This window comes from Callithrix jacchus, chromosome 20 (genome assembly GCF_049354715.1).
Source record: "Callithrix jacchus isolate 240 chromosome 20, calJac240_pri, whole genome shotgun sequence".
In the NCBI taxonomy this organism is placed as follows: domain Eukaryota; kingdom Metazoa; phylum Chordata; class Mammalia; order Primates; family Cebidae; genus Callithrix; species Callithrix jacchus.
In genome coordinates, this window is record NC_133521.1 from 23,959,964 (window position 1) to 23,987,227 (window position 27,264).

The following is a 27,264-nucleotide window of genomic DNA, read 5'->3' on the forward strand; positions in this document are numbered from 1 at the left end:
GTGGGAGGAGTGCGCCCTCCGCACCTTCTCTCCCTTTGATGCAGACTTTCCCTTGCACTGTCAGAGGGACCCGAGGCTGAGTACCAGGCGGCAGCTCCTACTGACTGCGCAGCTCTGAGTGGCACCGCCACGGCTCCCCAGGGGCAGGGCCCACCCCACCCCACCCCCGGCTGACTCTCGGCTGCCCTTCCTCTCTCCCCATCGGGCTCCGCGGTCTGGAGGCTGGAGAGCAGTGAGGACCTGGGGCTGCCTTCCCCATCTGGGACGGGTGCCGGCGTGGGTGGCCAGGGACATGCTGGGAAAGGGAGGGCACAAGTAACTGGTTCAGGGGTCCTTGGTCTTGAGTCACGATTTCCGACGGGCACCTGCCAAGAGAGCATGCCACTCGACTCAAACATCCTAACTGCTCTGCTGGAACCGAGACTTCACCACCCTGTACCTCAGTTTCCTCATCTGAAAGTAAGCAGGATTCTGTTATGAGCAGGATGTTTAAGGGCTTTGGAACCAGAACGTGAGTTTGGCTGTACTTCCCAGCTGTACAACCTTAGGCAAGACACAAACCTCTCTGAGCCTCAGTTTCCTCATTTGAAGGTGAATTGGGAGGATTAAATGAGATGATGCTGGTAGGGGCATGTAGCCTGGTGCCTGGCACGCAGCCAGTGGTCAATTGCAGTGGGCTACAGGTGTCATGAGGTGTCCAGCACCAGTAGTTGCTAAGATCGAGTTCCTCTGAATCTGAAGTGGTGCTCCTAGCCCCCTCCAAGGGGGCCTTTGAATCCCCCAAGTCATTGACAGCAGAACTTTCTCCGTAGCGTCCACCCTTTCTCAGACATTCCCTCCTCCAAGGCTCTCTATCACCCAGCCCAGTTCTCCCCTGCTACCCAGGGTGAAAAGGCTTCATCTGATTGTAAGGCGCACTCTTTTTCCTTTTGCCCTTGGCTGGTGTCTGCTGCCCCAGAGAGGGGCACCCGCCCATCACTCGAGCTCTGTAAGAGGGAATTAACGCACCTCCCTCCACTCCCGGGTGGAGGATTTCTTTCCCTGAGGAGCCATCAGGCTGTCAGGCAGCTTGGATACACCAATGGTGATGGTTCAGACAGGCAGCCAGAAGCATCACAGACAGCCTGAGGGGTCTCAGTCTTGATCTCTCGCAGACTGAGATGCACCAGAAATGGATGTTGGGGAGGAAATGGAGCCAGTGATAAACTGGGAGGTTAAAATTTCAGAGCAGGGTGTCCCCAGGAAGGGATTTGCCCCAGTCTGTGAGGCTGGAGCCTTAGACCCAGAGCAGAGCAGGGAAGAGGCCCAGGGGCTAGTAGGGGGATGCTGAGATCCTGGAGGTGGCGAGAAGTGGGAAGACAGCCAGGAGTGGTGGGAAGAAAGCCGTGGTCCAGTTCACAGCCATGTTGGTCCGTGGCCACCTGTGGCCCAGCTGCCCAGAACAGGGATGGGGGAGGAATCTCAAATGAGGAAACGTGTCCACATGGTGCCAGGGGGCTTGCAGGATGCCTGGTGAGACAGGCAGGATGAGCTGCCTCTTGGGGACCCCTTCTACACGGAAACCCCCTCTCTCTTCTTCCTCTGTAGCTCCCCGCTCCCCTAGCCCATTCACCCACTAGGGGTCACATGGCTGTGTCTTCCAAAATCCTCACTCCTCATCTTCCCAAAGGAGTTAATCAGGAACTAATTAGGTTTGAGTCTCCTGCTTCAGTCAGGATTTGGAACACAGCCAGTGGGGAACGAGACGGGGATGCAGGCATCACTGTCAGGCTTTGGGAGTAATCAGCAAGATACCCTCGGAGGGCCATTGCCTGAAGCTCTTACCCTGGAAGTACTCAGAGGACAGGGTGAGGAGCATCTGCTCTCAGCCTCCTAAAGCGAGAAACTGAGACCAGGAGGGCTTCTGCAGTCCCTTAGCAAGGAGGCACAAACAAGAGTCACAGCTGAGAGCAGTTTTTTGGAGCTGGACCGCCTGGGTTTATAGCATGTGGTTCTGGGCAGCAGACTCATCCTTCAAAGCCTCAGTTCCCTCTTGAAAATGGGAATAAATTATACACCTCCCAGAATAGTGTGAAGATGAAGAAATCATATGCAGATAGCACATAGCTATGTCCAGCAGACCTCTGCCATGGCCTACGGTGTTGATTGACACTGTGAATATGCGTCCCACACACACTGCTTCCTAAACGTACGCATTTTCTCTTTGAATTCTGATAACCAGCTCTCTGATTTAGGAACTATAATTGTCCCATTTATTGATGAGAACACTGAGGCTTAGAAAGTTTAAGGACCGTCTATCTCTGCCGTGTATAGACACTTAAACTGTCACTATGACTCCTCGTAATTGTTTGAGTTTGTAAAACTGATAATTAACCCATTGTAATTTATATGACACATAATCAGTTATCAGAATGATTCTTTCTTTTCTTTTTTTTTTTTTTAATAGAGACGGGGTTTCACCAAGTTGGCCAGGATGATCTCAAACTCCTGACCTCGTGATCCACCCGCCTTGGCCTCCCAAAGTGCTGGGATTACAGGCGTGAGCTACCTTGCCAGGCCTATAATGATTCTTTCATGTACATCTTCAATCATTGTATGTCTGAGAACTGAAAAAGAATATGTTAATTGTCCACAGGCTATAGTACTTTTAGACACCTTTTTTTCCTATTTGAATAGTAATCAAACTGATTTGAAAGAGCAGCTCCCTGTTCATTACCTATCCCTCTTCTCTCCATTTTTCTCCAGAGCCCTTACGGTCCCCAACATCTATATATCTTACTCATTTGTCTACTGTGTGCCCACACTGATATAATGTGAGCCCTGCAAGGACTTTTAACTGGTTTATTCACTATAATATCCTCAGAGCTTACACTAGTACCCAGCACTTACTGTGCCTTCCAAAATTATAAAGTTATTTACAAACATATGGTCTATTGTTATTATTTTTGCCAAGTACATAGATAGATTGAAAATAAAACATTAAGTTAATAGAAGAAACTATTCCCTCAAATATTTGGCAAATAGGACTTGCTCAAGTGCCAGGGATAATTTGATAAAGGTTAAAAACAATGGATATTATTTTTCTAGTATTATAATAAAGCTTCTTATCAGTAAGTTCAATGACAAGTACATTTAAAAATACATATATTTCTCGCTGAGTGTGATGGCTTATGCCTGTAATCCCAGCACTTTGGGAGGCCAAGGCGGGCGGATCATGAGGTAAGGAGTTCGAGACCAGCCTGACCAACATGGTAAAACCCTGTTTCTACTAAAAATACAAAACTTAGCCAGGCGCTAATCCCTGTAATCCCAGCTACTCAGGAGGCTGAGGCAGGAGAATCCCTTGAACATGGGAGGCAGAGGTTGCAGAGAGCCGAAATCACACCATTGTACTCCAACCTGGGCAACAGAGCAAGACTCCGTCTCAAAGAAAAAAACATTCCAATAACAAATGACATGTTCAAAGGCAATTCAATTAGCTTTAACATTTTTCACTGGGAACAGCTGGGCATGGTGGCACATGCCTATAGTCTCAGCTGCTCCAGAGGCTGAGGCAGAATCACCTGAGCCCAGGAGTTCCAGACTAGCCTGAGCAACCCTGGTTTTTTACAACAATCAAACAAAAACCCCACAACTTCCAAGGCATTAACAATCACTGACTTGTTCACTTAACTGCTTTTTATTTTGTTAACACAAAATGTTTTTCTCAAATCTTCATTTTAATGATTTTTCAGATTGTTATGAAAGTCATACACGTTCGTGTAAAAAACTTGTAAAATTATTTAAAAATGTAAAACGCATAAAAATCCTCCTTAATCCCACCACCGCCAGAGAGCACAGTGACTGTGAACCTGTTCGTGCTCTTCCTGTCTGTGTTATGTCCTTTCTCATCTTTTGCTATGTATTAACATATTCCCTAGTTGTTTTTTTCTTTTACAAAATAAGGATCATGGTATATGCACAATTCTACAACCTATTGTGTGTTTTAATAACAGGTTTTGTTTCCCCCTTAACATTATACTGAAAGTCTTTTTTCTTTTTTCCCCCAGAGATTCATCTTTAGACTGGACTGAATGTCTTTCTGAGATATATATATATATGTATTTTTTTTTTCTTTTTTCTTGAGATGGAGCCTTACCCTATCCCAGGCTAGAGTGCAGTGGTGCAATCTTGGCTTGCTGAAACCTCCACCTCCCGGGTTTAAGCAATTCTCCTGCCTCAGTCTCCTGAGTAGCTGGGATTACAGGTTTGGGCCACCATGACCAGCTAATTTTTATATGTTTTGTGGAGATGAGCCTTCTCCATGTTGGCCAGGCTGATCTCAAACTCCTGACCTCAAGTGATCCACCCACCTCAGCCTCCCAAAGTGTCGGGATTACAGATGTGAGCCACTGCGCCCGGCCTAACATTTCTTTAGAAACATGATTTCACAGCCGCAGCTGGATGAGGTGACTCACATCTGTAATCCCAGCACTTTGGGAGGCCAAGGTGGGCAGACCAGTCTGACCAACATGGGGAAACCCAGTCTCTACTAAAAATACAAAATTATTCAGGCGTGGTGGCACATGCCTGTAATCCCAGATATTCAGTAGGCTGAGGAGGGAGAAGCACTTAAACCTGGGAGGCAGAGGTTGGGGTGAGCCAAGATAGCACTATTGCGCTCCAGCCTGGGTGACAGAGTGAGACTTCATCTCAAAAAACAAACAAAGAAGCCCTCCTTGCCTTGAAGGCTGTCAAATACCTGGATCCCTTTTCTAGTATCAGGACCAAGTTACCTGTTTGCAAACCTTAGTGCCCCCTGCCCACCTCTCTGCCACTGGCCTCTCATTGCTTTTCTCACCCACGACTAAATTCATTGATTCCTTTATTCAGTGGACGTATGACAAACATGAGGATATCCACACTGGCCAACGTATGTTTTCTATTAGGGAAGTTGCTAGCTGGGTCTCACCTCACGTGAAGACCTTCCTGGGACAGGAGAAAGGTGTTGTCTTCTGCCTAAGGGCCCCCGCCTGCAGTGCCACGAGTTAGACCCTGCCTTGGTGAGGCACATGCTGTCCTTTCAAGATCAGTGCAACTGACCAAAGTCCCTGGGATTTTCTGACTTCCTTCTGGCTCTAGACAGTCACATACACACCCATCTATGCATGAAACCCCTGTGAGATGGCATCAGGCATTCACTCAGCAAACAGTCTCTGAGCACTTCCCATGTCCCAGGCACCATACTGAGTGCCAGGGACACAGTGCTTGTCTGGGCTGTCTAGCCTGGAGTCACCATCTCTCCCATCTCCACCATCTGCCAGTCACCCAGCCAGACACAGGGACTCACCCTACACTCCTCCTCCTTCCTCGCCCTCTCTATGAGATTCATCTGTCCCTAAAACCCACCAAGCGTGTTCCTGCCCAGGGTCCTTTGCTCTCTCTGCTACCTCTACCCGGAATCCTCTCTCCCCAGGTATCTGCCCACCTAGCTTGCTTCCTCCAGTCTTCGCTTACCTGTCACCCTCTCACTAATGCTTTCTGCAGCCACTGTATCTAACCATCTAACAGTGCAGTCCCTACCCATACACCCTGCCTCTGTTCCTTCCCCTGCTGTTGGCTCACGGACTCTACCATTACCATTGCATCTCCAGCCTTCTGATAGTCAGAAAGAAACTTATCAGGGTGTCAGACTGCTCACCAGTCTGTCCTCAGCACCTGAAATCTAGTGCACCAGGGTCTCCTTCCTTCCTTCTTTCCTTTCCTTTCCTTTCTTCCTTCCTTCCTTTCCTTCCATTCTTCCTTCCTTTCCTTCCTTCCTTCCTTCCTTTCCTGCCTTCCTTTCTTCCTTTCTTTCCTTCCTTCCTTTCTGCCTTCCTTCCTTTCCTTCCTTTCTTCCTTTCTTCCTTACTTCCTTTCCTTCCTTTCTTCCTTCCTTCCTTCCTTTCCTTTTTTCTTCCTTCCTTCCTTCCCTTCTTCCTTTCCTTTCCCTTCCTTCATTCCTTCCTTTCTTCCTTTCCTTTCCCTTTCCTTCCTTCCTTCCTTTCCTTCCTTCCCTTCTCTTCCTTCCTTCCTTTCTTTCTTTTTCTTTTTCTCTGACGGAGTCTCCCTCTGTTGCCCAGGCTGGAGTGCAGCAGCACAATTTCAGCTCACTGCGACCTCTACCTCCCAGCTTCAAGCAATTGTCCTGCCTCAGCTTCCTCAGTAGCTGGGACTACAGGCACACACCACAACACCCAGCTAATTTTTTTCTATTTTTAATAGATACCGGGTTTCACCATGTTGCCCAGCTGGTCTCAAATTCCTGACCCCAAGTAATCCACCCTCCTCAGCCTCCCAAAGTACTGGGATTACAGGCATGAGCCACTGCGCCCAGCCGGGACTTCCAATAAATACTTAAACCAGTGATGGCAGCCTCTGCCCCTCCACTGTGGTCACCATTGTCACTTTTTTTAGGCCACATCACCTCTGGCCACAGTCTCCCATGCTCCTCTCCTCCTGCCTCCCTCACCTGACGCCCCTCCACCTTTCTAAAGAGAGAAAAGCTAAGCAAGCCAATTCCTGCTTCAATTCCTCCTAAGAACCCTCTTGGGGCAGGGGGTTCACCACCTCATCAGACCCCCTTATTCTTCTTCTGAGTCTCAGTGTTGTCATCTGTGAATTGGGGATTAGTTTTGAGGATCCAGGAAGCTAACAGCATGTGGCAGCAGCTGAGCAGTGTAGACACGCTGCCATCCTGTGGCCTCTTTCACAAGGCCAGCCCACCCCCGCAGCCCATCTCTGTCAGCCACCCACAGAGTAAGGCTGGCCGCTCCTGGGGCCTTCCAGCTCTGTAGGCCTCTGCCACAAGGCTCCCCTGTCACCAGCACCTAACCAGACCCAGGCTCTCTCCCCCTGGCTACATACTCCCCTGCCCAACTCTGAGTGTCACAGCAGAGCCTAGAGCGGAGATATTCCAGGAGCGGGGACGTGAAGGGGTATGGGAATGATGTGGACTTGCCACACACCATTCAGCCACTTCAAAGCCTGGAGTGCCACCCGCCCGCCCTCGAGTTCCCAGCCAGACAATCCATTCGGAGATGAGTCACTGGCAGGAGCAAGCCTCGCATGCTGGGCTCAAAGAGGGGTGGGCAGGGAAGAGGTGACCATGCTTGGCCCAGCAGCTGGGTTGGGCCCACCCAGCCCCTGCCCCTGCCCCACCCGGGACCCTGATCCCAACCCCTGGCAAAGGAACCGCAGTCCCAGCTCATGGCTGTCTCCTCACAGCATCGCCAGTCACATGCATGCAGGAAACCAGGATGGGCACTTGCTCACGTGGACCCCCCCCCACACCCACCTCCTTTGTCTTGATGACTCTAACAAAGCCCTACCCTAGCAGAGGGTATGATGCCACCAGGGAGTGGTTTTCTTCTGCGGCCTCAGGCAGAAATCCTGGAGTGGGGAAAGGAAGAAGGAAACAGGCAGCCAGATTGAAAATCCAGCTTCTATTTTAGAACCCCCAAAGCCCCTCCATGTGTTTTCCAAGAGTTTTGTGGGATACTGTGCAGGTGCTTGGGAAATGAATCCATGGATGCAAGCCCAGGGTGCTGGGAGGTTGCAGTGGGAGGCTCTGTGTAAGGTCCTGATGGTGTTACAAGAGGCAGGGAGTGACAGCCCTGGCTACTGCAGGCATCGTGGTCACCAAGGGCAACAAGATGCCTGGGACGCATCTCAGCTCTTTACATCGAGATCCTTCTCTTCAGCAAGTCAAGCACCTTGGACAGGCAGCCTCCACCCCTCGGTTAGGCATTCACGCCGGGCCAAGGTTCGCTTGCTCTAGTGTTTCCATGCACTGGTGAACTTCCCCTCAGTTCCCAGTCCTGAGCTAGTTTGCAGGGGCCGCACTGACCCTCCAGCCCTCAAGGGGGATCTAATAATTTAGATCCAGAGTTGTCCTGGAAGGGCATCCATGTGTGACAGAAACACAACCAGAGTGATTATTCTGTCTCCAGCTGTCAAGGAGGACCCCACTGAAGAGGTGTCGTGATTTGGGTGTTGACAGCTACATAGGAGTTTGCAAAGTGGAAGGAATGGCATGCCAAGGAGAGGGAACAGTCCAGAAGGATGATTGGCCTAAGTGTGTCTAAGAAGCAGGCCAGCCAGAGCACCAGGGCAGCCAGTCTCTGGGGGTGACCCTGGCAGTAACTGAGAGGCACTGGGGGCGACGGGGTCCCTTCGTACACAGCTCTTCCTCTATCTCTTCTCTGTGACCTTGGATGGGTTTTTTCCCTGAGGCTGCTCTCCTGTCTGCACTAAGGACATGATGTCCCCCGCCTCAAAGGTCTGTTGCAGCACCATTGGTGACATTAGGCACATGCAGATGTTTGGTGAATGGTGAATGCCAGCCACACCTGGAGGCCGCAGTGCCCAGAAGGCTTCCTCATAGGGAAACGCAGCCAAAGCACACTGAGAAATAACTGGGTTTTTCTAGTTAACTATCTTTGGAGAGACAGTGCTCAAAAGTCTGATCCTTCAGTGCTAATATCAACTCTGCCACTTCTTGGCAGCGTTTTGCCTCTCTGAGCCTTGGCGTTCTCACATTCTTCATAGCCCCTCCCAAGCAGGGATAACAAGCCTCAATTTGCTTTAGGGATGAGGCATATGGACCCCTCATGACACCTGCAGGGGCAAACTCTTTTCCCATTGGCTTTAGAGCTGCCAGCTTTCCCCTGCAAACACCCACTGGGCTTGACCCTCATGGTCTCTGCTCAGCAACCCCCAAAGGCACAGTTTGGTTTCTGCAAAGCAAGTAACCACATCCCTAGAAATAAGAGCCTTATGTCCCTCCTGTTCCTACAGCCTCATGTCCCTTGGAGACACACCAGGAGAGACTGAACCAATTCAGATCTTTAGCAGCATGAGAGAATGGATCGCTTTTCTTTTCTTTTTTTTTTTTTTTTTTTTTTGAGAGAGGGTCTCACTCTGTCACCCAAGCTGGAGTGCAGTGGTATGAACGTGGCTCACTGCAGCCTTGATCTCCTGGACTCAAGCAATCCTCCCACCACTGCCTCCCAAAATGCTGGGATTATAGGCATGAGCCATTGTACCCAGCCATGAGTTGCCTTTTTAAAATGTTTCCTCCACTGCAAATTGGAGTCAAAGTGACCTGGCACTCCCTCCCTGCTCCAGACATCCATGTGTTCATCAAGTTCACACTGGGGAGCAGAGAGGGAGAGAAAGAAGCATTTTCATTCTGTAGACCTTTGTTTCTGAATCAGTAATTTAATATAGAGATGCCTTCTAAAGAATTGTGCTGGCTGACAGTGTGGGCTCTGGAGTCAAGCTGACCTGAACTCAAGTCTCAGCCAGTAGTTAGAAGCTGTGTGGCCTTGGGCAAGCTGCATAAGCACTCTCAGCCTCAACTTCTTTGTTTATAAAAGGAGAATGAAAAGAACATCCTCATATTATTTATGTTGGAGTAATAATAATAGTATGATGTGGGCTAGATGTCAGTGAACACTCTTCCAAAGCCAGCTGTTGAACCTTGACCTAGCCCCTCACCCTCTCCAAGTCTCTGTGTCCCAGCCCTGATAGTTCCAAGTGGCTCAGGATGACGCGGTCCATTGAAGTTGTCCAAGACAGCAGGATCTCACACGTTCATCATGAGACAGAAGAACCCTGGCACCTCTAATTCCCACTCAAGGGTCCACCCCAGAGAGCGATCTCCTCCCCACCACTACCCACCACGGGACCCCAGCACACACTTGTGCCACCCCTGTGACCCTCTCCCCATTCTACAGCCCAGAGATCCCCCAGGCCCTTGCCCACACTGGACACATGCTCTCAAAGAAGTCACCATGCTCTTTCCCAGAGGTTGACAGCTTAGGAGATGTGAGCATCCAGCCTGCAGGGGCTGTGGGTGTGGCATGGGCACCCCAACACCTGCCTGTTTGTGTCTCTGCAGGTGAGTGGAGGGGCCTTCCCTGCGAGAAGTCAGAGCTGTGCCCGTGGGCAGGCTGGCTCCACTGTTCTGCTCCAAGGATGACATGTCCTTCAAACGTCCCTGCCCCTGTGAGTCTCCTCCCCGCATCCTTCTGCCACCTGGGGCCAGGCAAGGGCAGAGCTTGGAGTCGAGCTGCAGAGACCAGCTTGAGGTGTTTGGCCAGAGAACAGTGGGTGTCCAACCAAAGGCTAATGTGGCATGCTGGGTGGGGAGAGGGCAACACAGAAGACCCCAACACCTGCAAGATGCTCCCTGAAAACTGAAAATCACACTTTGGCATTTCTCCTATATCAGCCCTTCCCAAAGTGTGGATCAGAGTTCCTCAGGGATGGTAATGGGATGACACTCACCCACACACAAATAAGACTCCATGGCCAAATAAATGGGGGAAATGCTGGGGGGTCACGTTAAGAAAGTTTTGCTCCTGCAGGATTTTCCTAGCTTTTAATATGGTGATGTGTGGCTGGTGTGGTGGCTCATGCCTGTAATCCCAGCACTTTGGGAAGCTGAGGCAGGTGGATCACTTGAAGTCAGGAGTTTGAGACCAGCCTGGCCAACACGGTAAAACCCCCTCTCTACTAAAAATACAAAAATTAGCTGGGCGTGGTGGTGGGTGCCTGTAATTCCAGTTACTCAGGAATCTGAGGCAGGAGAATCGCTTGAACCCAGGAGGCAGAGGTTGCAGTGAGCTGAGATCACACCACTGCACTCCAGCCTGGGCAACAGAGCAAAATTCTGTCTCGAGGGTGAAAAAAAAAAAAAAAAAAAAATATATATATATATATATATACACACACACATACATACATACATACATATACATATACGTAAATGGTGATGTATGTTGTGAGGCTCCCATACGTAAAAGAAAACCCACTCCTCCTCTCAAACATTAACCACAAGGAATGTTTCATGGGACTGGTGTTCCACAGAACATGCTCCTTGGGGTTTACTCTCCTAAGGAAACCCATCCCAAGCATCCCCACCTTGAAGTTCCTCATTTGCAGAAGCCAATAGATGATCTTGCCCCTCGATAGTCTTCTCGTGGCTCCCTGAGGCCCCTGAGTCCAAGTGACGAACTCAGCCAGGGGTACCCCAGCATCCAAGACTGCAGCCTCCTTGACTTCTCCCCTAGTCTCTACCAGCTTGAGTCACGCCACCACCCTTGCCCAGGACCCCTTTCACTTCTCCCATAGCATCCACCTGCTTTCTTCCATGATGTTCCCCGAGCCCCCAAAACTACCACCACTTGCTGTAATTTGGGAGGACATGCATGACTGCCCCATCCCTTCACCTTGAAAAGTTAGGACTGTGAGTCTGTATGAAATCAGGGACCCCAACCTCAGAGGGGGACCCTCTCCTGTCTCCCGTGCTCACTCTGGGTAATGCCTCCCCCACTCTCCAATGTCTGCTCAAATCTGTGCCATTGATTATGTACATCATGGGGTGGGGGCCTCTCTTCCAAAAAGTTGAAGCCCTAATTATTAAATCACTGGATATCAAGGGATAGCTGCAGTGGGAGGAGGGGATGCTGGCATGTCCACCTGGGTGAGATCGTCACCAGGCACACCAGGGGGATGCGCTGCCTGTGGGGTTCATTGTTCAAAGAGTGGTGTCCAGAGGGTGGTGGTGTGCAGCCTGGCTGCTATGGGTGCCCAAGGAGGGTACAGATTATTTCCAATAAGAGCCAGTAAGATTATTTCTGATGGATAGTCCAGCTGAATAAATTGTTGTTACTATTGTCACTGTCACTGTGGCATGATCGGGAAAGGAAAGCCAGGCCAGGAGATGAGGCTTCTGTTCAGGGCATCTCAGAGCCCAGGGACCCCTGCCCTGCAGAGCACTGGGATGGTCATGTTCTTGCCCCCTGTCTGCTGACCAGGCAGGAGCAGCTGGGCATGGACAACGCTGGGAAAAGTCAAGGCTGGTGGTGCTGAGTGAGGAGGGCTTTCCAGAACCTTTTGGGGTGAAGCCCAGGCCCTTGGAAGCTGGGTCCATCTCACTAATAGAGGCCATCCCTGCAGGGCGGCCCTCTGCATCTCCACCTCCTGAGGACCGACATTCTAGGCCGTTTAGAAATGGCTCCTGCATGTCTCTGATTCTCCCCCTTCCCCAAAGTCCAAACACCTAGCATGCAGTAAGCACTCAGTAAATCTCTGTTGAGTCAGTAAACACATAATGAAACACCCTGGACGAGGAGCTAGAGGCCAGTGGTCAGGGAGAAGCTGAAGCCCCTGACTCTGCTACCACATCCCTTCATGACTTGGACCCAGACACTTCTCTGAGACAAAAGGGTCCGCCAAGCCCTGTGGGTTCTAGGAGCTCGGGACTGCTGTGAGGCTCCATCATCGTCTCTGCCAATTTCTGCTCACATTTCCAGTCTGAACTTGTCTAAGAAGCACCTGCTGTCCCCTTCCAGGACCTGCAGTCAGTATCAGTCTGGCTTGTGCACCACATCCTGACATCCCATCAGCTTCTGTGTAGTTAAAGCCATTCCAGTTCTCAGCTGCATCTGACCCTGTTGGGTGCTTCTTTTTTTTTTTTTTTTTTTTTTTTTTGAGACGAGTTTCATTCTACCGCCCAGGCTGGAGTGCAGTGGCATGATCTTGGCTCACTGCAACCTCCACCTCCCAGGTTCGGGCAAGTCTCTTGACTCAGCCTCCCAAGTAGCTGGGACTACAGGCACCCACCACCATGCCTGCCTAATTTTTTGTGTTTTTCATAGAGATGGGGTTTTACCATTTGACCAGGCTGGTCTTAAACTCCTGACTTCAGGTGATCCGCCCACCTTGGCCTCCCAAAGTGCTGGGATTATAGGCATGAGCCACCATGCCCAGCCCCTGTTGGGTGCTTCTGTTTGTGATGACTTCTCCTGCTTTAGGTTCCCTAAGAGTCCTTCCTGTGTCTTCCAGCCAGCTACTCAGACCATCTGACCTTCCATTTGTGGTCTCCTTTGGCAGTGGTGGAGGATCGAGGATTCTTCCTGCACTTGCCCTGGAATGCTGGACCCCCAGGGCTCCAGCACAGCCCCAGCCCTTCTTGCTGTGCACTCACCAGACCTTATCCTCACTCTGCTTTCTGCTGCAGCCTCTAGGCCGGTAGCTTCCAAGGGTCTCTCCCACTCTAGTTTCTTCCTGTGCTTTTGATTCCTTCTTCCTCCTGCTGCCTGTCTGCCTTAGGCAGCCCCCACCCCTAACCTGACATTCAACCTGACCCAAACTGAACTCTTTGTCTTGCCCTCTAGGGCAGCTTTGCTTCATTTTGCTGTATGGGTTTGGGGCGCTCAAGCCAGAAATCTGGAAATGAACCTCAGTTCCCCTCCTATCATACACCCGTCACTGCTAGCTGCCCAAGGAGACTCTTGGGCCTCTGAATCAGCTCAACAGATGTCATTCTGACCTGGCCTCCATCTCGGCCCCCACCCCTTCAGAGTGAATCTAGAAATTGCTCATTCATGAAACAGCTCTTCTGCTTGTTCACTTGTTCGTGCCGCCGGTGGATGGTGAACGTCCAGGAGGCAGGGGCCATCCCTGCTGGGTTTCCGGTTCACCCGCAGCACCGTGCTCAGTCCCTGGCTCATAGGAGGTGCTCAGTGTTTATTGAGCAACTGAACAAGTGAATGAGGTGAGGTGAAGAAGATGCTTTGTGGGCAGCCTCCGTGGTCACAGACCAGAGGCTCTCACACAGGTTCTGGGAGGGATGCTGAAACCTGAGTGCTCCAGACCTCCCCAAAACAGGCATAGGAATGCTCGGGAAGGAAACCCAGAAATCCCAGGCACTCATATGGACACACCCCCTGTTTTTAACTCCTCATTCCAGATCTGGAGCTGCTGTGTGCATTTAGAAACATTCAGAACTGCTTTAACTTCCTTAGCCCCCAAAAGGAGCTTGCCAGGTACATGTGAAGATAGCGAAGCCCCCAATAAATTGAAAAGTTACAGTAGGAGCCATAGCCTGCTCCTGTTTGGGCTTGTCCACCCCTACTTCCTGCCAGCTTCGAAGAGTAGCCAGGAAAGTTCGCAGAAAGTAAAACAAGCCCAAATCTTTCCCAAGCAAGACCCCATCCCTAGGAGTCAGTGCACATGAGTTCTGGAGAGAGTGAACAGGTATGTCCACCCAGAGCAGGGTGGCAAGGTGAGTGGCACCAGGCCACCTGTAGCCCAGGTCTGCGAGCTCCATGGCTGTAAGCCCTGGGTGCAGGCTGGTCCATTGGCCCCTAGCAAGTCAGGCAGGCATTAATCAGCCAGGCTGGGCTGAGCCCTCCTTGGCATTGCTCACACCCCCACTTCCCTACCCTCAGTACCATCTCACTTTCAGACATTTCAGCTCATCCCTGCACCTCACAGAGACAGTGCCAGCAGCCTTTATTACCCCCACTCCCTTCAATTTGGCAGATGAGAAGACCGAGGCAGAGGGAGGAGGCAAAAACAAAAGAGGGGGAGGCAGGCAAACCCTGACCCAGGGCAAACCCTGACTAGAGGGGTTTTTGGCCAAGTGGCTGTAAGGCAGAAGTCAGTTCCTCTGCCTGCAAATGCCAAGCCTGTGAGCCATTTCCCAGCCTTCAGAGGACCTGCCTCAAGCATTGAGTGAGTAGGAGAATCAGCCTGGCTCTTCAGGAAGGCTGGTGGTAGAGGAGCTTTCTCTATCAGGCCCTGGCTGGGCAGGGTGGCCCAGGACTCCCCCAGGATGCAGGCTCCAAGAACAGATGCTTTACAACCTCTTCCTGCCACCAGCTGACAGCAGCTCCATGGAGCTCCCCGAAAACTGGGGCAGCCTGACTCCCTCTGGCCTTTGGGAACAGATCTAAGGAAGGAGGGAATTTATGGGCCCCAGAGGGACTGAATCTATAGCAAAGCAGGAAGAAGAAGGATGGAAGGTAGCATCAAATCATCCACAGATAAGGCAGGTAGGGCTTGTCTTTGCTGGGCTCATGGTGGCTGCCTGCAGGCCGGCGGGAATTGCAGCCTGGCAGGGCCTCTGAGTGGACTTGGGTCTCCCTCAGAGATGGTGTGATATGCAGTGCATGGGTTCCAGTGCAACCTGGCTTCTTAGCAGCTGGAACAAGCAGCCTAACTTCTAGAAACCTCTATCTGCTCATGTATAAAATGGAAATAACAATACCACCTTTTTGATTCAGTGCCCACTTGGAGAATCTAGCTTGGTGCCTGGAACTGAGAAGGTGCTCAAGAAATTTGAAAGTCTTGTCCTTTTGGCCATCTTCTCCCTACATAAGTCTGTATTGAGGGAGAGGGGAGAGAGATAGGGACTCAGGAGATGAATTTGGGGTTCAGACCAGATGTTGCTGTTTTTTGCTCTGCTCATTGTGGCAGTTATCTCTGCAGAGACATAGATAACAACAGAAGGAAGGACTTGAGGGCAAGGAGGGCAAATGATTGCACATGCTGCAAAATTCACCACTTCTGTGTCCAGAGCAGACAACACTAATCAATTGTAGCACTTTTTCCCACTGAGCCCAGAACACATGCAGACACTGCCCAAAGATCTCTAGCCTGTGAAATGAAACCATTGTCCATCCTTTGCTGAAGTATCACTTTGGAGTGGGCAAGGGGATAGAGGGAGTGACTTCAGCTAGTCCTCTGACTCTGGGGGTTGTTGTGAGGATTAAATAAGATATCACAGGTGAAGGACTTAGGAGGCCTTCTCATCATTTCTTTACGTGGCCTCCTTGCTTCCTTGAAGAAGTCCTAAAAGGGAGGGGTCAGTGTGCCCATTCCACACATGAGGAAGCTGAGGCTCAAGGAGGTAAGAAATTAGACCAGATGGCACAGCTAGAAAATGGTGGGGCTGGGGCTACACCCCAAGTGAGCTTGTCCAGGGCTCAATCTCAGCCAAATCACAGCTGGACAACGGCGGAGCCCAGTTTACTCCTTCATCGCCACAACAGGGGTGGGGAATCCACTCTGCAGCAGGACTTCACGGCCCCTGAACATCCTGGCTGCCCCTCCTCACAGTTTTCTTGTCTAGCACAGAGTCTGACCCTAGTGAGTACTTGGCATTTGATAACTCATCTTAATTTTTTTTTTTTTTTGATACAAACTCTTGCTCTGTTACCCAGGCTGGAGTGCAGTGGCACAATCTCAGCTCATGCAACCTCCACCTTCCCAGTTCAAGTGATTCTCCTTGCCTCAATCTCCCGAGTATCTGGGATTATAGCTACTGGGGTGCCCGTCATCGCACCCAGCTAATTTTTGTATTTTTTTTTTTTTTTTTTTGAGACGGAGTTTCACTCTTGTTACCCAGGCTGGAATGCAATGGCACGATCTCGGCTCACCGCAACCTCCGCCTCCTGGGTTCAGGCAATTCTCCTCCCTCAGCCTCCTGAGTAGCTGGGACTACAGGCGCACACCACCATGCCCAGCTAAATTCTTGTATTTTTAGTAGAGATGGGGTTTTACCATGTTGACCAGGATGGTCTCGATCTCTTGACCTCGTGATCCACCCACCTCAGCCTCCCAAAGTGCTGGGATTACAGGCGTGAGCCACCGCGCCCGGCCCACTCATCTTAATTTTCAATGCACAATCATATCATATGCAAGTCTGGCAAGAGGGGGTTCAACCTGGCTTGAGCACTAAATGCAATCTTAATAACAATAACAATAGCCCCAGCTGTTGCCGAGCACTGTATGGCAGCAAAGTGCTTTCATTTCACTGTCCCCTGGTGGTGAGCTCACTGTCCCTGGTGGCAGCTCTGCCCTATAGCAGCTGGGTGGCTCTTCCTCTGTGTCCACCATGCCCTGAGGAAGGGCTTCCTGGGCATTTCCCCTGAGCTCCCCTTCCTGAGCATTTCTGACCAAAGAGCTCCCTTTGTTCTCTGAACTTAGATTTTCCCCAATCTGGTCCTTTCCTTTCCTCTTAGAGAGGTCTCAAGCCCTTCCTTCCTGACCTCCCTCCAGGACAAAGGGCAAGTCAGGGCTGCAGGCCAGATGAACATCAGCCTCCATGGCTTGTAGAGGGGCACTGAGGATGCAGGTGGAGGCAGCCCATCACAGGTGGCTGGAGGCAGGTTCCCTCCATGGCCCCAGCTGGTCATAGTGCAGGGGGAGGATGGAGGGGAGGAAAACAGAGAGAATGGGTGGCAAAGACCTAACCCAACTGAAATTTACAATTGTTGGCAGGTCTTTCTAGGAACAGGGGCTTGAGGACACTGACTTGATCTGTGTCTTTCTCACCAACAGCCCAGAAGGGGGTAACTGGATCTGTGTTTTGGAGCACACAGAACTGAATTTGAATCCTGCCCATGTCATTTTTGTGCTACCTGACCTCCCTGAGCCTCAGTTCCCCCAGGTGTAAAATGGGGATATCCTGGTGCTATGAATTACCATGAGGATTAACTGCTATGAGTGGGAGGTGGGGGCTTGAGCTAATATGTGCCAAATGCCTGGCACCATGGCTGGAGCATTGCCATCCTCCAGTTCAAGGTGGCCATGGGTTCCACAAGCCAGAAGGAAGCCTGAGGCTTGGTTATCTGCAGTGCTGCTCCCTCGTGGTTCCTGTTGTAAACTGTGGATAGTCATCCCTGATATCAGGCATCCTCTTCATTTATTCATTGATTCAACAAATATTTATGGAGGATTTGCTACATGCTGAGACCTTTCTAGGTGCCAGGGTTACGCCTTGAACAAACCAAAGTCCTAGCTATCATGGAGCCAACATAGCCAGAAGAGACAGACACAAACAGACAAATGAATGTCTAATATGTTTAATGGGGGGAGGAGCTACGAAGACAAAAAAAAGCAGAGTGAGATGATGGGTTGAGGCATAGGCTCACCAAGAAGGTAACACTGGAACAGAAGCTGCTAGAAGGAAAAGAGGGAGCCATACAGGTGTCCAGAGAAAGAGCGTCCAGGCAGAGGATTCTGAGAAGGAGGCTTGCTTGATCCAGCAACAGCACGAAGGCCAGGGTGCCTGAGGAGGAGGAGAGGAAAGGTACCAGAGGCAGCCGGGACCAGATTATGTAGGGCCTTGGAAGCCATGGGAGGACTTTGGCATCTAATCAAGTAGATGAGTAGTCACTGGAGGAGTTTGAGCGAAAGGGACCTGGTCATCCTGGTTGTGGTAGAAGAGGCTAGAGAAGGACTCAGGTGGAAGCAAGGAGACCAGTTAAGAGGTTAAGACAGTGGTCTAGGCAGGATGGCTCACACCTATAATCCCAACACTTTGGAAGGCCAAGGAGGATGGATCACCTGAGGTCAGGAGTTCAAGACCAGCCTGGTCAACATAGTGAAAGATACTAAAAATACAAAAATTAGCTGGGCATGGTTGCACATACCTGTAATCCCAGCTACTCAAGAAGCTGAGGCATGAGAATTGCTTGAAACCAGGAGGTGGAGGTTGCAGTGAGCCAAGATTGTTCCACTGATCTCCAGCCTGGGTAATAGAGTGAGACTCTGTCTCAAAAAAAAAAGGACAGTGGTTGAGGTGGTGACAATGGTATCTTGGACCAGGGGGTTCACAGTGGAAGTGGAAATATTGGGTCAAATTTGAAGGTGAAACTGTTAGGATTTACAGATTCATTGGATCTGGGGTAGATGCAAAGGAAGGGTTAAAAAGGACAGCATTTTGGGGATTGAAATGTGAAGGACTGAGCTGCCATTTGCTGAGGTAGGGAATATTATGGGCAGGTTTGGTGGGGAACTGTGAGTCAAGATTCAGGGTTTTGACATGTTGTGTGTCTGAGATGCTTTGCAGGCACTGGAGTGGAGATACAGGGCAGACAGTTGAGTATGAATGTGGAGTTCAGAGAAGAGTCTGGAGCTGGGGATGTAAATTTGGGGACTGTCAGTGTGTGAATGCCACTCAGTGCTGTGAAGTGGGATGAGATCACCCAGGGACCGAGTGCAGGATTGTGGGAAAGGGAAGGACCTAAAGAGTGAGCTTGAGCTGGGGAGAGGCAAAATGGTTTCTGTATCTGGAAGTCTTACCAAGGAAAGCATGATCCCCTGTGGTCATCACCCATGGCATCCCAAAGCCAAGTGCACTGCAGGAGGGATTTTCCTACAAATAGGAATGAGTAAGGACACTTCTGTTTCCCTGCCAAGGGCTACCCTAAATGAGCTACCCTGATGCTCAGCTCTGCCTGCAGCTGGACCTAGGCCCACATGATTGGGAAAGACTCGTTGTCCTTTCAGGCATCACTGCAGAAGCATGCAGCCTGCATGCTTCAAAGACAAGAGAGAGGAACCCAGCCAGGTGTGGTAGCTCACACCTGTAGTCCCAGTGCTTTAGGAGGCCAAAGCAGGAGGATCGCTTGAGCTCAAGAGTTTGGACAGCATAGTAAGACCCTGTCTCTACAAAAAAATTAAAGATTAGCTGCTCATGGTGCCACATGCCTGTAGTTCCAGTTATCCGGGAGGCTGAGGTAGGAGGATCACTTGAGCCCAGGAGTTTGAGGGTGCCTTCATACCTGGGTGGCACTCATCTCCCCTAGGAATGGGCCTAAGGAAGAGGACTGGAGGTAGATCTGACCTAATGCAGTAACAACAGCAAGAGCTAAGAGACCCAGGTTTGAAAAACACTGGAGCAAATGTATTTTAATCACCTGAGCCTTTGTTTCTTTCACCTGTAAAATGGGATCATTAGACCTAGTTTCCAACGTGACTATGAGGGTTTGATGAACACATGGGCACTCAATGAGCATGTGTTTTTTTCTTCCTTTTTCAGCGTATTAATCACACAATGACTGTTGCAGAACTAACAGTCTTCCCTGCAGGATTCTCCCCACAGTGCCCAGGGAGAGAACTCATCTTTTGTCTCCCTTCCCTACCAGCCCCAAGTTGGTGTTGAGAGGCAGCTTGGCACTGCGGGCTCACCTGCATTTGCCAAGTTCCAGCAGGGGCCAGCCAGATGGCAGCCTTGTGCCTGACCCCATCACGAGCACCTGATGGGGTAACTCAGGCAAATATATTCTCCCTACTTCATAGGTTGTTTGCAGGAGGTCATCTGTCAAGCCTGTGAGTCTTACCCTGAGGCTCCACCCTAACTGTCTCACACTATAGAAATGGAAACTTAGTCCAGAAAGGAATGGGATCATGTCATACCATATGTTAGTGGCTGAAACTTTAACCTCCCATCCTGAGTCCATGTAAGGTGTTCTTCTACATAAAGGTGGAAAATGCCCCAGGAGGGAGCTTGCTCTCTGTTCTCAGTGAAGATACCTGAGGAGAAGCCCTCTTTGGAAAATAAAACTGTGACCCAAGCCACATCTTTAAAAAGCCAAAGGGAATTTCTTTAAATTTTGAAGATTTGATTGGCATGTATTGGGCACCTACTATGAGCCAGGCATCCTGATAGGCAGTTTGCTTTGATTAGCTCATAGCCAAAATTGCTGCTCCCATTTTACAGATGAGGCAATAGAGGCTCAGAGATCTGACTTGCTCAGTGGGCACTGCCATCAAGAGGCAGTGCCAGGATTTGAACCCAAGATTGTCTGTGTCTTATTTAGCTGTCCTAGTCCAAGAAGCAGGTCAGCTCCAGCAATGGAGCTCAGGGCTTTGGCTGCCCAAGGAAAGTGGCTGAGGGGTTATCCTTTTCCAGAAGACCCTAGAGCCTCTCGCCTTCTTAGGACACTGAATATTGGTGAACACAAGACCTAGGACTGGGAGTGGTTTGATGCTCAAAATAGCTCAGGCATGCGAAGCAATCTGATGGGGTGGGTGGGGGATAAAGAACTTCTCCCCAAACACTTCATAATGTTTTTTGGAATCCACATTCCATGAACTGTATGCTGGGAAACTACTCCAAAGCTCCATGGTTTAGTGTGATGCTGGCAGTCAGTTGAGATCATCAGGATCTATCATGGCAAATAAGTAACTGTCTTTTCCTATTCTACTGGTTTCTCTCATCCTACCTACTGAGGTAACATACTATGTTAATAGATTTCCTGATCTTAAACCATCCTTGCATTTCTGGCATATGCCCTGGTATACTAATTTCAATATACTGCTACTCTGATGCTGGTTTTCCAGATGCCCTTGTAAGTTCTGGGAACTGAAGGAACCTCTGAGGATCAGGGAACAAAATCCTATCACCTTTAATGTGCTCCAGAATAGAAAACCACAGGGCCTTGCCTTTTGCAGACCTCTGGCTTTGGGTCTGGGCGGTGTGGTGAATAGTGAAGGAGCCATAATTGCTCTCCCACCAGAAAGGCCTAAAGGAGTTGGCAAAAGTATGCCCATCCAATGTGACATTTACAGAGGTCAGGTGGCACCAGAATCCCTCATGGGTGTTTAGTGAAGGAATCTGTGGGGAGACCAGGGGCCTGAGCGGGTTGTCAGGTGAGTGTTTGTTGGGGAAATGTCTAGACCCTTTTTGTAGGATGGACATTCCAGAGTGTAGAGAAAAGGAGGATGAGGTTTAGAGATGGTTTGCTTCATAGCTAGGTTTCCCAATCCTCATGGCACCTCACATGGCAGACTCACTTGCCCCAACGCCCAACTATACAGCCCCAGACTAAGGAAGGGACACACAGCTCCCCAGGATGAAGAGTAGATATCATGATTATTTCCTGGGATATGGAGTTAGTTAGAACCAGGTTCACATTTTTTCTCCCTCCCCCCAACTAAAAATTGTCTTTGTGATCTTAGGCAAGTCCATTCACCCTCCTGAGCCTCCGTAACCTGATCTATAAAATTAGATTACTAGCACTTACCTCATAAGGCTACTAAGATTTGTAGCTTTTGTTTATCTTTTCAAAAAACAGCTTCTGGTTTCATTGATATTCTCTGTTCCTTTTCTGTTCTCTAGTTCATTGATTTCTGCTCTCATCTTTATCATTTTCTTCCTCTACTTGGTTTGGGTTTTGTTTACTCTTCTTTTAGTTTCTTAACATGAAAGCTTAGGTTTCCAAGTTGAGGTCTTTCTTCCTTTTCCTCTTCTTTCTTCTTTCCTAATATAAGTATTTAAAGCTATGAATTTCCCACTAAGCATCGATTTAGCTATATTCCATAAATTTTGATAATATGTTGTGTTTTGTTTTCATTCTGTTCAAAATATATACACCTTTTTGTTTTGATTTTTGAAGACAAGGTCTCACTCTCTCACCCAGGCTGGAGTGCAGTGGTGCAGTCATAGCTCACTGTAACCTTGAACTCCTGGACTCAAGCAATTCAACCACTTCAACCTTCCAAGTAGCTGGAACTATAGGCATGCACCACCATATCCCGCTAATTTTTTATTATTTTTGTAGATACAGGGTCTCACTATGTTGCCTAAGCTGGTGTCAAACTCCTGGGCTCAAGCAATCCTCCCACCTTGGCCTCCCAAAGTGTCAGAATTACAGGCATGAGCTACAGTGCCTGGCCTAAAATATATTTTTATTTTGATTGTGATTTCTTCTTTGACCCATGGATTATTTAGAAGCATGTAGTTTAATTTCTTTCATTTTTTTTTTAAGGCTCGTTTTTATTTTATTGGCTGATCTATGGAATCACGGAGGCCAGTATGTACAGACAAAGGGGGAGCTTTTATTTCTTGGTCTCTTCCTCCTTGGACAAAGTCTTGATAATCTCCTCCTTTTTGGCCTGGAGGCGCTCTTCATGGTGCTTGCGTGCTTCCTTGGTCTTAGCCCTATGGGTCTCAGCCTGATCAGCCAGGAGCTTCTTGCGGGCCTTGTCTGCCTTCAGCTTGTGAATGTGTTCCATGAGAATCTGCTTGTTTTTGAACACATTCCCCTTCTCCTTCAGATACAGGCTGTGATACATGTGGTGATCAATTTTCTTAGATTCCCAGTATCTTCTGAGCAGCCGGTGCAGAATCCTCATTCTCCTCATCCACATGACCTTCTCCGGCAATCGGGCATTGGCTGTACCCTTACGCTTACCTATGCCCATGTGCCTGCCCTTCCGGCGGGCCAAGGTGTTTTTCCAGCAGCAAGCCCGGGAATGGACCGTCACAGGCTTGCATATGATCAGCCCATCTTTGATCAGCTTCTGGATCTGCTGATGCGAGTTAGCATTGGCGATTTCATTGGTCTCATTCGGGTCCAACCAGACCTTCTTCTTGCCACAGCAGAGGACATTAGAGGCAAGCCTCTTCTGAAGCCTGAGCATACTCATGGCTGCGTGTTACATATGTTAGGTGCATATATAATACATATATAGTTTTTATATCTTCCTAATATGTTGACTTTTTGACATTATGAAATGTCTTTGTCTCTAGAAATATATCTTGCCTTAAAGTCTATTTTATCTGATATCAGCATAATCACTCAAGCTGTTTGTATGCTGTATCTTCTTCCGTCCTTTTACTTTCAAACTATTTGTGTCTTTGAATCAGGTGTGTTTATTGCAGTCAACATATAGTTAGGTCTTACCTTTTATTTACTCTTGACAATTTCTGCCCTTCAAGTGGAGTTATTAATCCATTCATATATTTTCTTTTTTTTTTTTTTTTTTTTTTTTGAGATGAAGTCTCACTGTTACCCAGGCTGGAGTTCAATGGCTCTCTATAGAGCTCCCAGGCTCAAGCAATCCTCACAGGCACACACCACCAAGCCCAGCTAAGACTTTTCATAGAGATAGGGGTCTTGCTGTTTTGCCTAGGCGCCATTCATTTGTTGTTTATTGGTTTTTGGTTTTTTGAGGCAGAGTCTCACTCTTTCGCCCAGGCTGGAGTGCAAGTGGCGCAATCTCAACTCACTGCAACCTCTGCCTCCTGGATTCAAGTAATTCTCCTGCCTCAGTCTCCCGAGTAGCTGGGACTGCAGACATTTGCCACCATGCCCAGCTAATTTTTGTATTTTTACTACAGACAGAGTTTCACCACATTGGCCAGACTTGTGTTGAACTCCTGAACTCAAGTGATCCACCTGCCTCAGCCTCCCAAAGTACTGGGATTACAGGCATCAGCCACAGTGCCCAGCCACCATTCATATCTTTTTAAAAACACAAGTTAATTTAATAAAACGTTGATATGGTTAGATGTTACATCAGCCATTTTGCTATTTGTTTTCTTTCTTTCTCATGTCTTTTTTGTCTGTTCTTTCTTCTTTCTTTTGTGTTAAACATGTTTAATGTACAATTTTGATTCTTTGGGGGGGTTTTTACTATTTAATGAGAGGTTACTGTAGGGATTACATATGCATCTTACTTTATCATAATCTACTTCAGTGTAACTTTAACTCAGATCCAGTAAGATATAGAAACCTTCCCAATATATTTCATTTTCCTCTCCCCAATTTTGCGCTTTTAGTATAATATGTATTATGCCTATATATATATATAAACCAAACAAAATGGTATTATAATTATTGTTTATATAATCTTATGTCTTTTAAAGAAGTTATAAGAATAAATGAGAAAGAGTATGTAGAGAGAACCTTTTATATTTACTTACATATTTACCGTACCCAGAACTTTTCATTCCTTCCTGCAGATTTAAGTTAGCATCTAATCTGGCATCAATAATTTACTTTCAGCCTGAAAAGCTGCCTTTAGTAATTATCATAAAGCATGCCTGCTAGCAATAAAATCTCTCATTTTTCTCTGGAAATATCTTTGTTTTACCTTCAGTTTTGAAGGACAGTTTTGCTAATATAGAACTCTTCTTTGAGTTGAGCATGGTGTTTAACACCTGTAATCCCAGCACTTTGGGAGGCTGAGGTGGGCAAATCACTTGAGCTCAGGAGTTCAAGACCAGCCTGAGCAACATGGCAAAACCCCATCTCTACCAAAATACAAAAAAATAGCTAGGCATGGTGGTGTGCACCTGTGGTCCCAGGAGGCTGAGGCAGGAGTCTTGTTTGAGCCCAGGAGGCAGAGGCTGCAGTGAGTCAAGATTATACCACTGCTCTCCAGCCTGGGCAACACAGTGAGACCCCATCTCGAAAAATAAAAAGGAACTCTTCTTTGTTTAGTTTTTGTTGTTGTTGTTGTTGTTGTTGTTGTCGGCACTTTGGGTTTGTTTTGTTTGTTTTTGAGATAGAATCTCGATCTGTCACCCAGGCTGGAGTAGAGCAGCGTGATCTCAGCTCACTACAACCTCCACCTCCTGAGTTCAAGCAATTCTTGTGCCTCAGCCTCCTGAATAGCTGGGATTACAGGTGTGCACCACCACACCAAGCTAATATTTTTTATTTTTTAGTAAAGACAGAGTTTCACCATATTGAACAGGCTGGTCTTGAACTCCTGGCCTCAAGTGATCCACCCACCTCAGCCTCCCAAAGTGCTGGGATCACAGGCATGAGCCACCATGCCCAGCCTTTCCTAGCACTTTGAATATGTCATTCCACTGCCTTCTCCCCTTCCCTGTTTCTGATTAGACATTGACTATTAATCATATTGTTGTTGCCCTGATTGTTGTTCCTTCTTCTGCCATCTCAAATCTGCCAATGAATCCCTCCAGTGATTCTTTTATTTAAGTTATTACATTTTTCAAATGAGAATTTCCATTTGGTTCTTTATTATAATTTCTGTCTCCTAAGATTCTCTATTCATTGAGACATTGTCATCCTACTCTCCTTTAATTACGTAAAATGACTTTCCTCAGTTATTGTAACATATTTGTAATAGCTGCTTTAAAGTCTTGGCTAAATCCAACATCTGAGGACACTCATCCACAGCTTCTATTGACAGATATTTTGCTTTGGTTTTGGTTTTGGTTTTTTATTTTATTTTTATTTTTTCTTGAATATGGATCATACTTTACAAGACAAAGAAACAAGAAAGTGTGATCCATTTGGATGGGCTCTTTCCAACAGTAGCAGGGAAGCTGTTGGTTTTCACAGACTGGGGAGCAGAGTTGGTGGGGAGGGGTATGGGAGCAGTCACAGGTGAGAACATTACAGGTTTACACTCTCCTCACCTAACACTCAGTCTTTCTCATAATAGGTTCTTCTCAGTTCATTGTTTGCCTTTGGTCAATTTCCAGAGAACTGCAATGATACTTTGACAGTTTTGTCCAGCTTTATAGTTACATGTATGGACTGCTAAATCATCTCCCTAATCCTCACAGAAACACTCTGAGTGGTCGTTACTCTGTTGTAGAGATGAGGAAGCTAAGGTACATAGGTGTTAAATTCCCTGGTCAGTGTCACTAAGCCAGGCTGTTAGTGATCCTCCCACCACCTCAGCCTCCCAAGTAGCTGGGACTACAGGCCCGTGCCACCTTGCCCAACTAATTTTTGTGTTTTTTGTAGACTCAGGATTTCACCATGTTGCCCAGGCTGGTCTTGAACTCCTGGGCTCAAGCAGTCTGCCCACCTCAGCCTCCCAAAGTATGTGCCTGGCTGTGATGAAGCTACATCTTAAGTTGGTCCCCTCAGTACAGGCTCTGAGGCATAAGGCCAAAGCACAACTCCAAGAAGTTAGTTCTTGGGAAGGAGGCTCAGTCGCTGTGGTCTAAGAATACAGCTCTAGGCTGGTTACACTTGTTCCAAGGGCTAAACCTTTACTGTGCAGAGCAGTGTGTGGCTGGCATGGCCTTCACACAGTCCTCTGTAAATATTCTCTCTCCCCTGGGTGGGATAGCTGATGAAAATTTGCAGCATTCATAAATTTAACATTTTATATGTCAATTATTCACTAGCTTCCTGGAAAGTCCATAGTATAGTCAAAGGTCATTTTTCTGAGCCGTGATTTTGAGTAGCAAAATGCAAGCTGGAGTGTGGGAGTGAATCCCCTGGCTGATGGGTGGGCCCAGCCAGTCCCCCAGAATCTGCTTCTCAACCCAAATCCACTGTCTCCTACTTATCAGGAATGCACAGTAACTCCACTGGTGTTATTAAAAAAAAGAAAAAAGAAAAAAAAAAGGCGGCTCTGGGCTCTTTGTGGAAAGTAGCTCAAAGCCAACTCTAGGTGGTGATGGAAGAGAAGAGAATGTGGGCAGGTTGAGTCCAGTCATTATTCTAGCAAGAAAATGAGAGCTTGGTGTGGGTTCAAGTGGAGTGTTTAATTCTACTGTGTCTTGGTTCTGTAATGTCAACCAGTTTGCCATTTCCTCAGAAGAAGTAGGGAAAAGTAATTTGTGAAATTGTTTCAGTGAGTTTTTTAGCCAATAAATAAATTCTTCTTTATACTGGAGTTAAAAACCTTAGTGAATGATGACAAGGTGGTAAACTTAAGGAAGTTGGATAAGCAGAGGAATATGTGAGTTAATTTTAGTGAGTTTATTTAAATAAACTTAAGTGGCAGAATGTATCTTAATAGTGGAATAAATTGCTTTCATCTTATATTTATAGAACCATTAAGAGTTTGTGGGTGATCACTTGTATTTTTCCGGTTATGTTTTAACACAATGGTTGAAATGCTTCTACTTGGCAGTGGAGTGCTCTCCTGTTCACTCTGGCA

At 48.2% G+C, this 27,264-nt stretch overlaps 1 protein-coding gene and 1 pseudogene across 7 annotated transcripts in view; one reads left to right on the forward strand and one right to left on the reverse strand.

Moving 5' to 3' along the window:
• Positions 1 to 27,264, forward strand: part of BEAN1 (brain expressed associated with NEDD4 1) — a 54,796-nt gene that overhangs the window by 699 nt on the left and 26,833 nt on the right. For 3 of the 7 annotated variants that reach the window (XM_035281564.3, XM_078357365.1, XM_035281565.3), the window contains exon 2: positions 9,923 to 10,029. The exons of the other annotated variants lie outside the window; for them this stretch is intronic. In XM_035281564.3, coding sequence (XP_035137455.1) covers positions 10,005 to 10,029 — 25 coding nt within the window. In that variant the 5' untranslated portion in view covers positions 9,923 to 10,004. The remainder of the gene's footprint in view (positions 1 to 9,922; positions 10,030 to 27,264) is intronic. 7 annotated transcript variants of the gene reach the window in all.
• LOC144580546 (large ribosomal subunit protein eL19 pseudogene) lies at positions 21,884 to 24,199 on the reverse strand (annotated as a pseudogene).